Raw genomic sequence first — 19,310 nt, 5'->3', positions numbered from 1 at the left:
TCACTGTGCGGCCTTGTGACTGAAACCTCTCCAACACGCTTCTCAGCCTACTATCGTGCTCCTCATGGTTCTTGGCAAATATGAGCACGTCATCCTGGTAGCACATGACACCTGGGATGTCCTTCAACATGTTGCCCATGATTCTCTGAAGCACGGCGGCCGCCGAGACTAGCCCGAATGGCATCCTTTTGAATTTGTATGCGCCCATGGGTGTCACAAATGCTGTGAGCTCCTGAGACTCCTCGTGTAGTTTTATTTGGAAATAGGCTGAGGTGAGGTCGAGGGTGGAAAACACCTTGGCACTTTCTAGCATGCTCATCATCTGGGTGATGTTGGGTAAGGGATAACGGTCGACCACAACCTCCTTGTTTAGTGCCCTTAAGTCAATGCAGAGCCGGACCGACCCATCCTTCTTCTTAGCTGCCACAATGGGGGCCAACTATTCTGTTGCTTCCACCGGTTCGATGACTCCGGCCTTGCACAGTTTCTCCAGTTCAGACTTCACCTCCTCCTGGATAGCAATGGGAAGCTTCCTGACTTTGGCCACGACAGGCCTGGTGTTCTCCTTCAGTCTTATTTTGTGGCAGTAGTTTTTCAGGCACCCTAATTCTTCCCTGAACACCTCTTGGAACTCTGTTACAACGTCTGCTTTGTGTTCAATAATTTCTTGTATCAGGATCTGGGGATCACAGTTAGGATTCAAATAGACCCCTAGCTCTTTCTGTGCCTGCCACCCCAAGATGTTGTCTCCTACCATGGACACATATACCTTTGAGACCGTTGTTCTGTTGCTGTATTCTACTTTCCCCAGGAAATACCCCTTCATGGAGATGGGGCGACCGGCATACCCCCCTGGCCTAAGATCCATTCTTTTCAAGGTTATCGTTCCCTTTGGCACTCGTGAGAACTCTTTAGCATTGATAATGGTAATTCTAGAACAAGAGTCAAATAATGCTTCCACCTCAACCTCCCCAACCTTTATGGTGTCCTTGGGACTGCTGACTTGTCCTCCCTCGACCTGCACCACTATTTCGGCACATACAGGGTTGCTGGGACTAGGGGCTTGTAACTCTTGTACCTGCACAACAATCTCGTCGCACACTACATTCGTCCTGTCTCTACTCTGTCTGCTGACTCCCTGCCCACTCTTGCAGTACTGCTTGAAATGTCCTTTCTTCCCACACTTGTTGCACGTGAATCTGAGAGCAGGGCATTCTCTGTCGTTAGCTAGGTGCCCCTGCTTGCCACACCTATAGCAAGTGCCTTTAAACGTTCCCCCTTGCCTGCCTTCTTTATGTTCTTTACTCACTATCTTCACTACTGACACTGCTTCACATTCAGTCACCACCTCACTGACATTGGCCTTTTCATCATTTTTCTTCTCCCCTGCGTCTTGCTTTATTTCTTTGACGCACTGAAGCATATGCTCCACCTGCTTGGCTATAATGAGCACCTCCCGCAGTGGCGGGTCGTCCTTGAGCCATAGCTCTTCACGCACTCGTTCCATCCTACACGCCAAAACAAATTGGTCCCTGATTCTCTCCTCACTTGCTCCACCAAATTTGCAAGTGGCGGCTAACTTCCTTAGATCGGATACAAAATCTTCTATCGATTCTCCCTCTTTTTGTGCTCTCTTCCCAAAGTGGTACCTCTCCATAATCGTGCTAGTCTTAGGAAGGTAGTGTAAATCTAACTTCCTAAGGCTCACTTCAAACTCATTCAGACCTCTAGCCTCCTGCGCCCCTAAATCTGGGAGATGATCCAGGACCTCCTCACCTTCCGCACCTAGATAATAGGCTAATAATGCAACCTTTCTTTCTAAACCCAGGTTTGGCCCACAAACAGTGGCGTAATTTAAAAACACCTTTTTCCATTTCTTCCACTGGATATTGGGATCCCCTGGGGTGGTCAAGAAAAAAGGTGGAGGGGTCACACTCTGCATGCTGGGTGCTCAGTCTTCCCCTGCTGGCACCCAGAGAAAATACACACCCACTTGGCACAGTGACGCTGAAAAGGAAAAGGTAAGTTAGCATACGCCTTAAAGAGTACACATTCCTTTGCTTCACATTCCCCCAGTGACATTAAACAGGAGCAGACGGAGAGAATAATCCTTGCACAGTCCTTAGAGTAGGGGGATGAAGTGCAGAAACTTTGAGCGTATAATGGTGCTGGCTATACTGCTGCTTTTTCCTGATGCACCACACTACGCTCTACCTATCTCTCAATGTAGTCTGACTTTAACCTGTGGTGGAGAGACAGAAGAGTCCAGAATCCCTCAGTGCATCTGGATGAATACTTTCAGTACGAGATTCATGCACAGTCAATGTTTTCACCCTTCTTGTGCTCTCAATTGGTGCTACAACAACACGGCTACTCTTCCTCACGTTCTATTCTCTTCTCCTGCCGCGCTGTCACTCGATCACAAAATCATTTAAGAATTTGGCTGAGGATGTCCGCACAAAGGCTCCGTCTCGCTGCGCTCCTATGCTCCACTCTGCCTCCCGCGTCGCGCTTCTCAGATGCCCTCTGAAGTGCTGCTCATAAACATTCCAGCCGCCGTGAATGCTCCTCGCTTCCCCGCAGCGCTCTAACTCAGTCACTCCTCGCAGCAGCCCGATGTATCTCACTCCGGCATCCAACATGGTAGGATTCTTCACACACAACCACGCTAAACTTTTCTCACGCGCTGCCCCTGTGCACTTCCTTGAAATTAGTCGTAAAAGCCGCCACGCGTCACAATGACACTGGAGTCTGTGGAGGGTTTCACGCGCCCCTGGGGTGTTAACGCCAACCGCTTCCCTATTGCTCGTTGAGGGGACGCGCGATCAAAGTCTTCAATTCAATTTCGTCACAGAGGGCTCGAGCGGAGCTTGCGCCTATATTCCAGAATGCGCCCTGTGAGATATTTTCTTCTCGCTAGCCAGGCTGAGGTACTTTAAAGTTTCTAAAATACCAGCGCTTTATGCATGCCAGCGCCCGCGTGAGGTAATTCGTCAGAGTGCTGCTAGGGTGCGCGCTGTTGGCAGGTAGGAGTCACCTTACTTTTTTTGATGACCAGGGCAGTTCTCGTCTTCACACGCCTTACACAGCTCACTGCTGCCAGTTACCCGATGTTCCTCGGGACTGTCACCGTTACTTGCCGCTGCAATCGGAAGCTTACAGCAACGCCCGCTTCCGTGTCATTAGGTCAGCTGTGCTCCTTCTCGTTCCCTGGGCGTGTTGAGGTCACAGGAAGGGTTTCCCTCGTCGCCAGTGTAGAAATCACCAATACAAGATCAGGACTCAGGATGGTGATAATAAAAGAAGTCTTTAATGGCAAGATACAACTCCTGTGACCCCAGCCACAGCCTCGCTTATTCGAGCCGCCTCACACAGTCCCCGGCGCTCGCCTTGGAATGCTGGTCGCGGTGACATTCTAAGTGATGTCACCGCGAGCAGTTCCATTACATGCGAGGAGCCGGGGGAGTTTATATGTGGAAGATACCACACAAAGCTATTTTGCTAGTAGTATCTTTACGACTGTAGAGGCTCGGTACATAGAAAGATAGGACAGACCTTTGGTGCTTCCTCTTTTAAAAGTCCCATCTTTTTATGTGCAGAGACTCAGATCCACAGACAGAAAAAAGGATTGATTTTTTTTAAACTTAAACTTTGGCCATTACCACATCTAACCCCTACACAAATTTGCTTAAGCTCATACATTGTGTAGGACTGCAGTCCTGCCCAATTGAGCAGGAGTGTAACTACTATTGTTGCAGCCGGTGTGGTGGCACCGGGGACCAGAGTCCTGAGTAGACCATTGAACCCTGGAAATAAAGTATGTTACTACCCCAACAGCACTCAAAGGGGCCTATTTCCTTGCCTTGACCAGAGTCCATGGCATCCATACCTCTGCAGGTGGGGTAACTAATGTCAAGGGGTAGTACTCAGCCAATGTCAAGGCTATTTTAACCCCTTCGATGCTTGTGACGGAACCATTCCGTCATCAGTCACGGCTGAGCTGTGCTGATGACGGAATGGTTCCGTCACGACCACACCCTGTTCTGGAATGTCCCGCACAGGGGGAAAATTCAAGTAGCAGCCAAGGTGTTGACAACATTTTCTTAGATGTGTTTAAATGCAAAATACCTAGACGCATCACAATTTCAAAGTAAAAGTTTCAACCAGATTGCTTCTGAACAATTTCGGATTCTATTTGTATGTTCGTATGGTACTTGCCATACTTTTTATAAAGTTGATAGATAATTGTCATCTTCTCTGCCGCAGCTTTTAAAGATCTTGCTTTAACTTTAATCGAGTTCCTTAACTTTCTCCTTTTTAAAAACAGAAGGAACCCTCAGGATCCCAGAGTCAATAGCTGGTAATATTCTTCACCCACAAGTATCTGTTGTATCTTTTACTAAGGGAGTTGAGAGTAATGAGATGGGGGTCTAAGCTGCTTTCCAGCCTCCTCGTAGTATGGCACTTTATAGAAGTTCATATTGTTGTGTCCTCAAAGACCACTTTCAGCCATGCGCTGTAGGTAAAGATACAAGAAGCGTGCTCTTTCCTAGGTTGCTTAGCTTAGAAGCAAGGTTGTAGCTCTAATGTGAGTTTTTGTGGTGTGATACTGCATAGTTTTAAGATGGTGGGATGTGGATAAGTTAAATCAGAGATGAAAGATGATTAATAATGAATCAATTACATTTTAAAACCAAATGTTAGAAGAGGGTGTAGCAAAAGGAAATAATATTAAAAAGGTTGGGAGCACAAGCGTCCACATAACAGTCATGGCTACTAGCTAAGCTCCTGTGCAGGATGAAATGTGCCAGCTGAAGTCTTTTAAATATCTGCATCTTAATACAATAAGCAAAGATAATTTTTATGATATAGTGCCTGGGGTTCAAAAGTAAGTTTGGGTAACAAGTGTAGAAGATCCCGTTTTTTTAATGATATTCATTATGGCACCTTCATCTACCGCCTAGAAAAGTAAAACAAAACTAGGCCGTACTACTGACAAGTAAATGTCTAAGTATTTATGCAGCACACAAACAGCAATAACATGAAAACAGAACACAAGAAAAAATCGCTCTAGATCGGGACAAAGTCACAAGTTCAGGCCGACCACATGGAGTGTGGATCAGATACAGGAACCAGGTTAGTCCTACTAAGAATTGTACTTTATGTCCTTGATGGTGAGCGTTGTGCTGTTTCCGTTCCAATGAGAAGCTGCGAGGGCTGCGATGCGAGGTCCTGCGTCAGGTTGTGTCATGCTGCGTCGGTTCTGATGAGGAGCTGAGAGGGCTGCGTTGCAAGGTCCTGCGTTGAGCTGCATCGTGCTGTGTTACTTCCAGTGATGCCACCGATCAGTGGCTACGAGATGATGCAATGTGAGGTCCTGCGTTGCGTCACAATATGTTGCACTGGGTCAGTTTGGAGAGAACCCACAGTTGGGCACTCTGATGCCAGCCAAGGGTCCAGGGCTTGGGTATCAGGACTCACTTCAGCACAGGCAGGTCCATTTGAGTCTGGGCAGCTCAGCAGATGCATGACATATCTCTGAAGCTTGTTATGTTCCTGTAGCTCAGAGCAGGAGGTCACTCAGGTCGGCTTTGGAGTCCTTCTAGTGGTTCTGTGTTCAAGCAGAAGGCCCTGTCTTCCTTCCTTCCTTCCATAGGCAGCAGGGCAGTCCTTCTTGCAGCAGGGAAGTCCTTCCAGTAGCACAGCACAGAGCAGTCATTCTACTGAGTCTTCCACCGGTCCCGAAGTGATATAAAAAGTGGGTCTGAGGGCCCTGCGTTTACACCTGGTGCTAGCTTTGAAATTGGATTAGGTTCTGGACCTCAGCCCAAGGAGGTGTTTGAAATTTTTGGTCCTCTCTGTACTGGTCCTAGTCTGTCTTACAGTGACAATAGGCTAGTGTGAAGTTATTTAAGTGTGAGCCGCGGCGCAGCAATGTCTCTGAAATGCAAGTGTGACAGGTGACAGCTCCGCCCTCTATTGTGATACTGTCTGGGAGGAAAAGTCAAAGGTCAACTGATAACTACCCTAGTCATGTGAAACAGGATACAGGTTGCAGGCACCCAATAGTTAGGACAAGAAAATACCAACTTTCTAAAAGTGGCATTTTCGGAATTGTGAATTAAAATCCCAAATTACCCCTAGAGAGGGCTTTAAATTACACTGCAAGCATGCCATTTCTACCTGTTACCAATCAAAAGTTATCACTTGTTAAATGTAATATAGTACCCCAATGTTAACCTATGGGAGAAGTAGGCCTTGCAACAGTGAAAAACTAATTTGGGAGTTTTTCACTATCTCAAAATGTAAAATGTAAAAGTACATGTTCAACTTTTTAAATACACTTCACTCTGCCTTATGGGTTGTTTACGGCCTACCCTAGAGGTTACTTATATATATTGAAAAGAGAGATTAAGGCCTGGCAAAAGGTTTATTTTACCAAGTTGAAATGGCAGTAGTTCAAAAACTGCGCACACTGGCCGCAACTGCAGGCCTGAGACATACTGTAAAAGGATACTTAAGCGAGTTGTTCAAAATGTGGTGCAGACCCACTAGTAGCATTCAATTTACAGATCATTGGTACATGTAGTACTACTTTACTAGGGACTTGCAAGTAACTTAAATGTGTCAATTGGGAGTACGCCAATCTTACCATGTTCAAAGGGAAGAGCACAAAGCACTTTAGCACTGGTTAGCAAAGGGGAAGTGCACAGAGTCCTAAAAGACAATAAAAATGGGTAAAAAACACTGGAGGGGTGAAAGCAGAAGGTTTGGGGGACTACTTCACAAAGGTGTCAGGTCTAACAGGTATCATATCCATGGCTTTCCCAAAGAGGCTTTGGAAAAGCCAATGGCCTAGCTAGAAAACCTACTGACTTAAACAGTGCTTTGTTATAGTAAATGGGCACTGGGAATGTGTGTTTATCAATGGAAGCCATCTTTGATTGGGGTTCTCAAAAATTTGAAAATGCATTAATGGTCACCACAGGTGCACATGCATCTACAGCAGCCATCTTTGAATGTATTTTCCAATTTTTAAGGAACCCCATTCAGAGCTCAGTGCCACAGTTGTGGGCGGCAAACAACTTTAATCTAGATTGTTAAATTCCTAAAACAATCTCAAGCAAATACAAAAAAATTACCACCTCTCATGTGCACTTGACCATCTTGGAATGGTTATAAATCCATTTTAAAATGCATGCCTGCCTTCGAATAATACATCTGGAAGAAAAAAGCGCCAGGAGACTAGTCGGTAGCAATGCTGGGTAAAGGTTACATTTGTAGACCCAGACCAATAATGAGAAATTCCAAACTGTATGCCCCAAACTGTATGCCCTAGAATCAAATCCTGTCCTGGTTAAAGACATGACACATGACATGAAGCTTTTGCATTTCACCTCTTTTAGTTAAGAAACATGGGAGCAAGTATGGATAAAAAAATACAAAAAGAATCCATCAGGAAGCGAAAAAGTTACCACTGCTAAGAATGTTACTGCAGCGTAGATTGGACTTTTGAGACCGGAAGCAGAAAATAAGGGGCACATTGTGGCACTGAGAGTGTTGCCTGGTGAGGCACTAAAGAGGGCACTCTTACCAGAACAAATAACTGATAAGAGGGTGTTTATTTTAGAACTTCTACATTTCACACGCTATCACAGGCCTAGATGTATCAAGCCTTTTGCGATTCGTTAAGGCCGAAATTCGCAGAATTTCGGCCTTAAGGAATCGCAAACGGACATTTAGCATCTTTTGGGATGTATCAGAAATTAGCAAAATAAGGAATCGCAAAAAATTGCGATTCCTTATTTTGCTTATGCATTTAAGGAATCGCAATTTTGCGATTCCTTAAATGGCATGTATGAAACTTTTTTAAATTGCAAATTCGGGTTAAGGAATCGCAAATTAACACCAATTTGAGGTTCGTGTTAATTTGCGAAATCCTTTTAAAAAACAAAATATGACTATTTTGAAGGTGGCATGTGACACACATACATGCCCATAGGGAATGTATGTGTGCCATATGCACACACATGTAAGTTTCAGGGGTGTAGCAGGGTGTCCATGAGACACCCTTGCACCCTTGAAATAATTCTCAAATTGCGATTAGCAAATTGCGAATTCGCAATTTGAGAATTACTGCACAATCATTCCTATGGGCCTCCTGGCCCATAGGAATGCATGGGGAATTATTCCTTATTTGCGAATTCGCAAAATGCGAATTCGCAAATAAAGATAAATAAGGAATCGCAAAAAAAATGCAATTTTTTACATACATTCCATTTTGCAAATTCTAAATAGCGATTCGCAAAAAATCGCTATTTAAGATTCGCAAAATGGAATCTTGATACATCTAGGCCACAGTTACTTTGAATGGGATAAGAAACATTTTCGTTAGCTGAATGACACGTCCATGGGGAATTGCGCCTAGTCCAGCTATGCAAATGTCTTTATGAATCAATTTGAGAAAGACCAACACCTTTAATAGAAAAGAATGGGCAAACTATTTTGTAACATTTCATCAATTTATTGATGACATTCTTGCTTTGGCAAGGGGAGAGAATTACATTGGAAACCATTAGTAAAGAAATTTAACAAATTAATGTAGGTATATGTTTCACATATGAAATAAGTGACAATCACATTTCTTATCTTGATATTAGAGTCTTAATGGACAAAGGAAGCATACAAACCAGTATACACATCAAACCAACAGATAGAAATAATGTGCCCCATTATTAGGGTTTTCAGCAATGGTGATTGGAAAAGTATTTACGCAGCTATTAAGAACCAAGGGGCAGATGTATCAAGATACCCATTTGCGATTCTCAAATAGCGATTTTTTGAGAATCGCTATTTGAGAATTGCAAAATGGTATGTATCTAGAAATTTGCTATTTTTTTGCGATTTCTTAAAATTCCTTAATTGCTATTAGCAAATTGCTAATCACAATTAAGGAATAATTTCCCATTCAGTTCTATGGGCCAGGAGGCCCATAGGAAGGAATGGGAAGTTATTCTCAATTTGCGATTCGCAATTTGCTAATCGCAAATTGAGAACAATTTCAAGGGTGTCTTAAGGACACCCTGCTGCACCCCTGAAATTTACATGTGTGTGCATATGGCGCACATACATGCCCTTAGGGCATGTATGAATGCCACATGAAACCTTTACAAATGCCAAAAAGTGCATTTGTTAAAGAATTCGCAAATTACCACCAACTACAAGTTGGTGGTAATTTGCGATTTCTTAGGGTAAATTCGCAATACTTAATTGCTTCATACATAGAATTTAAGGAATCGCAATTTGCGATTCCTTAAATGCTTACACAATATTAAGGAATCGCAAAATTTGTGATTCCTTATTATTGCAATGGTTTTTACATGATACATTCAATTTTTGAGATTTTCTTTTTCGCAAACGCTGCTTTTTTGCGATGCTCAGCATTTGCGACAAAAAAATGCTTTGATACATCTGCCCCTAAAAGAATAGTTTGCAAACAGGAGTGTTGAATTTGCAAAATCAAATATGTTCCATAAGTTCAATAGCAGAGTACAATACCGGAGTGAAATTATTGATGATGCAGTAAAACGCAGAGGAAATTAAAACAGACATGATCTATCACATGACGCCACCAAGAAGACCCGGAAAACAAGATGGTTTTGTGTCTAACTATTCGATAAAAAGTAGAAAGATTAAAGAGATTATACTGACTCACTGGAGGCTTTTAGAAACTGAAACTGAACAAGACTTTAAGGAGCTGCTCCATATGCAACCTTGTTTGCATAATGGTGCACTAAGAACATACAGCCCCAAGGAAAATCAGACAAAGCCATACTAACAACATTAAAAGGGACACTTCCTTGATACAATTGGGGTGGCCGCAACAGTATCTATTTAGGAACATCCTCAGAACTCAACTCTCCGAATCTGAAAAGCCTCTTCTGCGTTCTGGAGGTTTTCATACCAACCGTCCACGTACTCAGTCACTCACCATGCACTTGATTGTGAAACATTTGGAAAAACTATTTACACAGCTGCACATCACTTTCAGCTCAGTATGAGGCTTAACGCTGCAAGAGTTAGACAACCAGAGGAAGCTGACTGTGTCGTGAATACAAAAAAAAACATTTAATGTCAACAGTCTGAAAACAATATTTACATCTCCTCCAAGGCTGCACGTCAATGGTGAAAGTTCGTATTCCTAGACCTCACTGCAATGTGAACTTTTTGGAGCCCTGGGCTTTCTACTATTATGAAAATACAGCGGCAAGCATTAAAACGTTTCTCTCTTAGCAAAGCACGCTTCACCTCTCTCTTTAGTGATGTATAAATGGATTTAATTTGCACCTCTGTAATTATGCCCCCCGGGCCATCTTTACTCAATCGCATATTGCATTTCCTATCAAAACAGAGGGCTGAAGCCAGTCTCCACAATATTCAATGGCAGGCTCTCAAGAAATGCTACTAAAAAAGAGAAAGAATCTCCTTTCTCAGAATGCGTGACAAGCAATACACTTGGAGCCTACCATTGGTATGGGGGACTCTCATTCCCAAAAGAGTTCTTCAACTCAGCACCACAATAACCACAGAATATGGGGACAGAGCCCTGCAAAATCTGCCATTGTAATCATTATGCAGTGTATGCTAAAACATTCCTTTTAGTAAACATTTCTTTAGAAATGCAAACAGAGCACTTACTGGACACAAGCTGTTGTCCTGTCAGGCCGATTGGCACCATACCCAGGTTATTCATGGCTGTTGCCCACGCCGTTGGATCTGTGACTGACATCGTAAGTTGCGCGGCATCCATAGTTATGCTTCCCAGTGTATCCGCCGCTGTGGTACAACACACCATATATTAACAGTTGTTTTAGACCAGGATGGATTAATATAGTGACTCTTTAAGATCTTGATACTAAAAGAAATTGACTCTTCCGTCCTGCACTTTGGCATGTCTTCCAAAACCAATTTGACAACCTTCTAAATTTGTCCAAATACCTGTATAAGTCTGCATATTTCATTGACCAACCACACTGTATTCTTTGACATCACCTAGAAGTCTTAGTTAAAATTCCCCACGAGTTTACCTTTCAAAGTTAGTAATTACTTCCCCGTAGGCAGCACTTTTTAAAGATGATTCTGCTACATAATTTAAGCGTAGTTAGGAATCTGTACCTGTAGCCATGGTTGGAGGCGGGTCTTTGGCACGCTGCTCGCCTTCTTCAGTTAACGATGGATTTGACATTGCTTTGCCGGCATTGTGAGACGTAAGTGCCTGTGGGTTAGCTTCAGGTACCACTGGTAGCTCGCGCAGCTCTGCAAAAAATCAGGGGAAAAAATACATTTGTGATCAGACGTTGAAAAATGGTCCAATTTCTCGCAGCCCCTGGACACGCAAGCTCTTGCAGTGCGAGCAAGTGACCCTTCTGTTGCGTTCCCGCTGTTGAATGGTGATCATGGTGAGGAAAGGCATGGCAGGGCCATTTGCAAACCTGCCAGCTGGTCTGCTCAAGCCTGAGTGGTCTCTACAGTGTATGAATGGTCACCGCATGCCCACCAAGCAACACATCAACACTACAGGGCACCCACAGCTGAACAACACGATTATTTTAAGTTAAAAATTACGTGATAGGACTGGAGCAAGAAACTTTAACCTGGTAACAAGGCTTGGGTGATTGGACTTACCCTCCTTTACACTGCAGGGCTTTTAATGTCAGATATTTGTCATGTAGAAGGGGCAATGCATTGAAATGCCTCATATAAATCTCTCTGATTTTAGCAAATTTAGGAATGTGCAAAAAACACACAGTCTGAAATGAGCCTTTAACAATTACTCCTAAATCAGGGCGCATAAGAGGGGTATATTAAGAGTGAGCAGGTATATCATGTGGGGCCTGGGTTTCAGTGGACCTGTAGCAGATTATGCGTACCTCACTATTTGTATCGCTCTATGATCTTGCTTATGTCAAAATAGGCCACAATACAACACTGCACCTCCTCCTGCCATTCATTTTATACTGGGTTTGAGGAATGGCACTCAGAACATAGACACACTTGATCAGACTTATAATAATTTAATATGATGATTTGTAATATTTCAAATATATTTTTTGTTAATTTTTATATCAAAAAAAGTATCAAAACAGACAGTATTCCCTGTAAACTGACGACGTGCATCTCAATTCCATTAAAACAATTTTTAAAAATGTCACTTGTATAAATATGACTGATTTTAGCACAAGGGTCAGATTAACACAAAGATAAGCAAATAATATTAAATAATGGCAAGTTAGACAACGTGGGAACAGAAAAAGGAAAACAGGAAACCATAAGGTTCTAAATAAGCTGATCTCAGGAGGCAGATTAGGAATTCAAAGAGAACAAGCTGTAGCTGAGGTTTAAACTATTATCTCTAAGATTGTTAATAGTATCAAACAGAGGCCCTGAGTGTACAGCCAATAGCCTTTGCATGTCAAGGAATTACAGTGGAACCAAATAATGATATGACGTGTGCGGATATCATTACTCATATTTACAGAAACTTTGAGAGGCATGGATCTTCAAGGTGGGAAACCACATCATATTTTCTCAAAATCATTTGCACTGCTACACCTATAAGTAGGGAGTTTTTCAATCATGTTCGGAGGACATCACCACCCATTTCAAAAATTCCAATTTGTTTGGGGGGATGGCATTCTTCCACGTTAAGGCAAGGGCTAGCCTTGCCTCGTTCAAAAGATATGTAACCATAGGGAATGAATTAGCATTTTTGCATCCAGGTGATTCAGCACCTAATAAAAAAAAAACTTCACAGTGTAACAATAACGTTATCGCGTTGATGGCAATATTGAGAGTTTAGCGGGTGGCCCGCTGCCCATCAGGGTTTTCGTTAACTTAAACTCAAACTGTTAGTTTGGCTAACATGGACTCCATCAAGTTTGGGCAGAGTACCCTGTCTACCAAACCCCAAATCCGGCCCTAAATTTGTTAATCGAAGTGGAAACTTCCTAAAAATCTGGGCTTGTAGCAGAGCCATCAAATTTGTAAATGGAACCTCATCCCGAGGACATGCACCAGCAACAGTCAGAGATGCTGAATGATGGAAATGGAATATCTAGTTGGCAGGGGTTTGCCCCCTGTCCAAGTAGGGACCCTCACTCTAGTCAGGGTAATAGAGTCACACAGCTAAAATAATCCCTGCTCACCCCCTTGGTAGCTTGGCACAAGCAGTCAGGCTTATCTCAGTGGCAATGTGTAAAGCATGTGTACATACACACACAGAAACATAGGGGAAAACACTACAAAATGAGTCCACATCAGTGTAGAAAAATAGCCAATATTTATCTGAATAAATCAAGACCAAACCAACATACAAAAGTAAAGAGATCACTTTTCAAAGATTAAGCATTCTGGGAACGGTTTTGGGGTAACACTCAGGCAAAAAGTGCTGTGGCCATTCATGGACAGAATGCTGAATGAATCAAACCCTAGGTGGGGATGAGGGTCAAGACTAATTTGCATTTGGCTGGGTCTAAACTGGAATGGGGTGGCATGCAAACAAAACGATGGATTTAACACAGATCTGAGACTAGGGGTAAATGTTTGGTTGGTTCAAAATTCCGTCCATCATCTATATTTTTTGTATTTGTCACCGTAAGTGGGAAGGTATGCCCAGACGTGGCTCCTGGGCTCACTACGCCACCATATTCAAGTTAGCCAGGCTGATGAGGGGTGAAACCCCGCAACTGGGCCCAGGATACTTGTTTCTGGTCCAGGGAGGACCTGATCTCTGGTAGTTCGGGCTCGACTGTTCCCATGGGGAGCAGGGTCAAGATTGATTTACATATGGCTGCGTCTAAACTGGAATTCAGTGGCATGCAAAAAAAATAGATTTAACCCAGATCTGTGACTCTGGGTGTATGTTTGATCGGTTTAGCATTCCATCCATCATCTGTTCTTTTTGCACTTTCTAAAAGTGGCATTTTTAAACACGCAATTTAAAAACCACCTTCACCAAAACATGTATTTTTAAATTGTGAGTTCAGAGAACCCAAACTCCAAATCTGCATCTGCTCCCAATGGGAAATTACACTTAAAATATATTTTAAGGCAATCCCCTTGTTAACCTATGGGAGATATAGACCTTGCAATAGCGAAAAATGAAATTAACAGTATTTTGCTATTAGGACACGTGACACACACCAGCACATGCCCTACTTTTTACACACACTGCACCCTGCCCATGGGGCTACATTGGTCCTACCTTAGGGGTGGCTTACATATAGTGAAAGGGAAGGTTTCGACCTGGCAAGTGGGGGGCACTTGCCAGGTCAAAATGTCAGTTTCAAACTGCACTCACAGACACAGCAGTGGCAGGCCTGGGACATGTTTGCAGAGATACTCATGTTGGTGGCACAATCAGTGCTGCAGGCCCACTAGTAGCATTTGATTTATAGATCCTGGGCACCCCTGGTACATTTTACTAGGGACTTACAAGTAAATCACATATGCCAATCATGGATAAACCAATCACCAAAACATTTTAGACAGAGAGCATGTGCCCTTTAGCACTGGTTAGCAGTGGTAAAGTGCCTAGAGTCCTAAACCAACAAAAACAGGTCCGAAAAAATAGGAGGAAGAAGGCAAAAGGTTTGGGAATACTCCCGCAAAATGGTCCATGTTCAACACTGATGTAAATACTAGAAACATGCTCCAGAAACAGTTGAAATTGGAGTACAATCTTGAATGTGCATTCTCAGCATTGCACTGTGTTAGAATTGGGGGTCTCCAGTTGGCAGTGGCATATACCCTGTCCAAGTAGGGACCCTTACTTCCAGTCAGGATGAGTAAAGTACACCACTAACTTTGCCTGTGCTCACCCTCTGGTAGCTTGGCACACAGCAGTCAGGCTAAACTACAGAGGCAATGTGTATAGCATTTGTATATAACACACAGTAACGCAGTGCAAAAATCACAAATGAACACCACACCAGTTTAGAGAAATAAAGTTTCATTATATAAACCACACAAGACCAAAATGACAAAAATCCAACATACTGTATTCAAAATATGACTTAACAGATAAAAACAGTTCTGTCCATAGGAAACTATGCCTGGGTGAATTTTACACAAACTACCTCAAATTCATCAGAAATGTTTGATGAAAACAGGCACAGGGAAGGTGATGCATCTGTTCCTTGCTTCAGGGGAGTTGATGCATCGGTTCCTCACTAACACGCAGGGGAGGTGATGCGTCAGTTCCTTAATGAAGAGGAGGTGATGCAGCGGTTTCTTACTGAAAGCCCAACGTTGTCGTGGATTTGCCGCACTGGTGCGATGCATGAGAAAATGTGGCTGCTGTGGGTCAGTGCGGCAGCGATCCAGGTGCTGCGTCGATTTCCGAAGCCGCTGACAGGCGATGCATGGATTCTATTAGCCGTACATCGGGCCTGTGTTAGCGTCGGTTCGATGATCTTGGACGTCGGAGATCAGCACACAGCACTCAGCATGCAGTGGTTTTCCGGGCTGCGGGCAGGCGCTGCATTAATTTCTTCAGCAGCACGGGGCTGTGCGCCAGGATTTTCTCCCGCACAGTGGTGTAGCATCAAATAAAACAGTCGTAAGAAGAGCGAAGAAACGATTTTGCAGATTCTGTAGCGGTAACAACCTCCAGGGGCCCAGAATTGGAATAGGCACCCCCAGGTAGGTCAGAACTCCCAGCAGTAGAGTTCAAGAGGGTTATAGGTGAAGTTTTTGTGTCCCTGAGACTTCAGAACAGGAGGCAAGCACACACTTGCCCTCAAAAGATTCTTCTCAAGCAAATTTCACTACAAAGTCCAGTCTTTGTGCTCTTCTTTAGCAGAAGCAGCAACTGCAGGCCACCCAACAAAGCAACACACAGCAAAGGGGCAGTACTTCTCCTCACAGCTCTTCAGCGCTTCTTCCTTGGCAGAGTTTACTCTTGATTCCAGAAGTAATCTTAAATTCTGGGGTTTTAGGTCTAATACTTATACTCCTTTTTCCCTCTAACGTCTTTGTAAGAAAGTCTCTCTTGATCAGTAAAAACCAGTACTGTCCTCCCTTAAGGTTATACAGTTATTGCTATCAAGCCACAATACAGGGTGAGACAGAATTGTGCAGAGCAGCCACAACCTATTCAGGTGTCAGTGACAACTCCTCCCACCACTCTAGGCACGGAAGACCCATCAGCATATGCAGGGGACACCTTAGCTTCCTTTGTGTGAGTGTCTGGAGTGAATGCACAAACAGCCCCTGGCAGTCTAAAACCAGACAGTGAAACTACAAGCAGGCAGATGCACACAGGATGGTTAAACTAGAAAATGCCTACTTTTTAAAAGTGACATTTTCAAACACACGATTTAAAAATCACCTTCACTAAAGGTGTGTTATTAAATTCTGAGCTCAGACAGCCTAAACTTCAAATCTCTAGCTGCTCTAAATAACAGTTACACTTGTAAATGATACAAGGATGCTCCAATAATAACCTATGGGAGAGTTAGTCCTTGCAATAGTGAAAAACGAAATTGGCAGTAATCCACTGTCAGGACATGTACAACACACCAGTAAATCTCCTACCTTTCACATACACTGCACCCTGCCCATGGGGTTGCCTCGGGCCTAACTAAGGGGTGTCTTAAATGTAGAAAATGGGAGGTTAGGGCCTGGCAAGTGGGTGCACTTGCCAGATCAACAGTGTAGTTTAAAACTGCACTCACAGACACAGCATAGGCAGGCCTGAGACAAATTTACAATGCTACTCATGTGGGTGGCACAACCAGTGCACAGGTCCACTAGTAGCATTTAATTAACAGGCCCTAGGGAAAATTCACTAGTTTACTAGGGACTTACTAGTAAATCAAATATGGCAATCATGAATAACCAATCAGAATTGTAATTTACACAGGGTGCCCTTGCACTTTGGCACTGATCAGCAGTGGCAAAGTGCCCAGAGCATCTAAACTAGCAAAGAATAAGTCCAGCACACAGCCAAAAATCCAGGAGGCAGAGGCAAAATGTCAGGGGTAACCACGCCAAGGATGTCAGGTCTAACACTCTGCAAAGGACAAAGTGAAACTCTCTGTAGGATAATGTTCCAGTCATCTTCAAGTATAGCTCTCTACAGGAGTCACTCGCAGATGGTCTTACCCTCATAATACGCAATCACAGAGAATATAGTAATAACTGTATAACCTCAAGATTAATTCCTAACCTCCCTTCTCTCTCAAAAACAAGTTTCCAAGTGATAAGTGAATCATGCCATTTGTTACTACTAAGTTCCCTTTTAAAGATAAGTAACTAAGGGCCAGATGTAGGTAAATACTATTTACCTATTCTTAAATACCGAATTTTACCGATTCTGTATTTAAGAATAGGTAAATGGTATGTAGGTAATTTTTCGGGAAATTTTACTGAATCTGTAAAAATCGGTATTTACCGAATCGGTATCTACCGATTCGGTAATTGCCATTCCTTTCTATGGGTCTGGAGGCCCATAGGAATAAATGGCAATTACCGAATCGGTAAATACCGATTCGGTAAAAGGGGGAAAACTTCGAAGGGTGGCAGGTAGTCACTTTGACACCCTGTTGCACCCCACAATTGTGCATGGGTGCACATGTTGCAGACATACATGCCCTAAGGGCACATGTTGCAGACATACATGCCCTAAGGGCATGTATGTCTGCAACATGGCACTGAAGCAATTTGCATAAAATTGCTTTTTGGGGTGTTTTCGTTATTTACCACCAACTTGTAGTTGGTGGTAAATAACGAATCCTAACATGGGATAAGCACTCATTTAAGTGCTCCCTACATTAGGAATTCGGTAATTTACCGAATCGGTATTTAAGAAATCGGTAATTTACTGATTCCTTAAATTACCGATTTGGTTAATTTCGTTAATTTCGCTCGTTACCGACCGGTAATAGCCTTCCTACATCTGGCCCTAAATATTCTAACCAGAAAATGAAGGTCTGACATCAACCCCTGATTACCTAGTTCAAAATACCTGTCAAATCTGTTTTCACTCCATCTTGCAAATCCGCTGGCGACAAATGGGAGATGACGTGTTATAAAGTAGGCATCCCCCCTCTTTGCTGACCCCATATGTGACATTTACGCCCAAATTAATCCGAATTTCCTCTTGCTTACCATGGGGGTGGCTGCAGTATTCAAGGTCTTTGCTCCAGGGCGCAAGAAAGGCTGTTGGGGCTTTAGGGGTTCTCTATCGCCTGATAACAGATCAGGTCAGCCCTACCCTATTTTCTAGTGGCGTTGGCACTCCAACCATGGTAGATCGACCACAATAATTGGCATATTTGCCCCCATGGTAGGTGGAAACCATGACTCAGACTCACAAAAGTGCAGAGGTTTCCTGTGTCTGCAAGCACTTTTATGACCTTAGTGCATCATGCGGATGCTAATGTCATGCTCTCACCAAAGGAGGGATTGGGGATTGTCAGCAGAAGCACTTCCACTGCCATCCATGGTGGGGGCCTGTGGTAGTGGGCACCAAGGGGTAACTGCAGCATTTTCTACGAGGATGGGTGCTATAATATGCTGGACACGTCATTGGGATATCCAGTGGCTGCTGGTAGTGAACCGTGGTGAGGGAAGGTCAGGGGTGAAATCTTACCAGGTTGTTGCTGTCACTGTCGCCACCTGCCGCAGTCGCCAGCCACCGCCTTTCCTCCAACCCAGGAACCATGAAACACCCAGACTCCTCTGACCAATCACAAAGCTGCTTTATAGCAGCGTTGTGATTGGTCATAGTGCTGTGGTTTGGTGCTCAGAGATGGACTTGGAGGGTTGGCATGTTCTCCACCCAGGCTGTGCAGTACAGCCTGTGGAGAACATGCAAAGAGTGCATGACGGTTTGGCTGGCCAAACTGTTATGCGCAGTTAAGGTGAAGCCACCACTCCTCCTGCCACAGAAACCCGGCCCCACCCGTCCTACCTTAATCTGGTTGAAATGCAGCTGTAAAACTTAAAATAAAATGATAATCTTTATTTTATTTATTTATTTGACAGACTTCTAATGTGCGCAGCTACCCTGAGGGATTCCCGGCGCAGGATATATGCAGATAACGTTGACTCCCACAGATAGCTAGAAAAGCCAAGTTTTCAGATATTCCGTTAATATCTTTTTATTTTTACTTTGCACTGCTTTGAAGCAGTGGGGCGATGCTCCTTCACCTTGGCGGAGGAGCATATCAGAGGTCCTGCTATGGATGTATCAGTTATTCTTTTTCCATGAACAACATGATAAGTGAGGTTAAAAAGAATTGCAA

General features: G+C 43.6%; 1 protein-coding gene across 2 annotated transcripts in view; it reads right to left on the bottom strand.

Moving 5' to 3' along the window:
- The window catches only part of ENOX1 (ecto-NOX disulfide-thiol exchanger 1), a 2,419,302-nt gene that overhangs the window by 737,686 nt on the left and 1,662,306 nt on the right, over positions 1–19,310 (bottom strand). For both annotated transcript variants that reach the window (XM_086935020.1, XM_086935021.1), the window contains 2 exons: positions 11,176–11,316; positions 10,699–10,836 (listed from right to left, as the gene is read on the bottom strand). In XM_086935020.1, the coding sequence (XP_086791146.1) occupies positions 10,699–10,836; positions 11,176–11,245 (208 nt within the window). In that variant the 5' untranslated portion in view covers positions 11,246–11,316. The remainder of the gene's footprint in view (positions 1–10,698; positions 10,837–11,175; positions 11,317–19,310) is intronic.

The sequence above is a fragment of the Lissotriton vulgaris genome, chromosome 8 (genome assembly GCF_964263255.1).
Source record: "Lissotriton vulgaris chromosome 8, aLisVul1.2, whole genome shotgun sequence".
In the NCBI taxonomy this organism is placed as follows: Eukaryota; Metazoa; Chordata; class Amphibia; order Caudata; family Salamandridae; genus Lissotriton; species Lissotriton vulgaris.
Note: the sequence above shows the minus strand (reverse complement) of the source record. Positions and strands in the feature narration are given on the sequence as shown.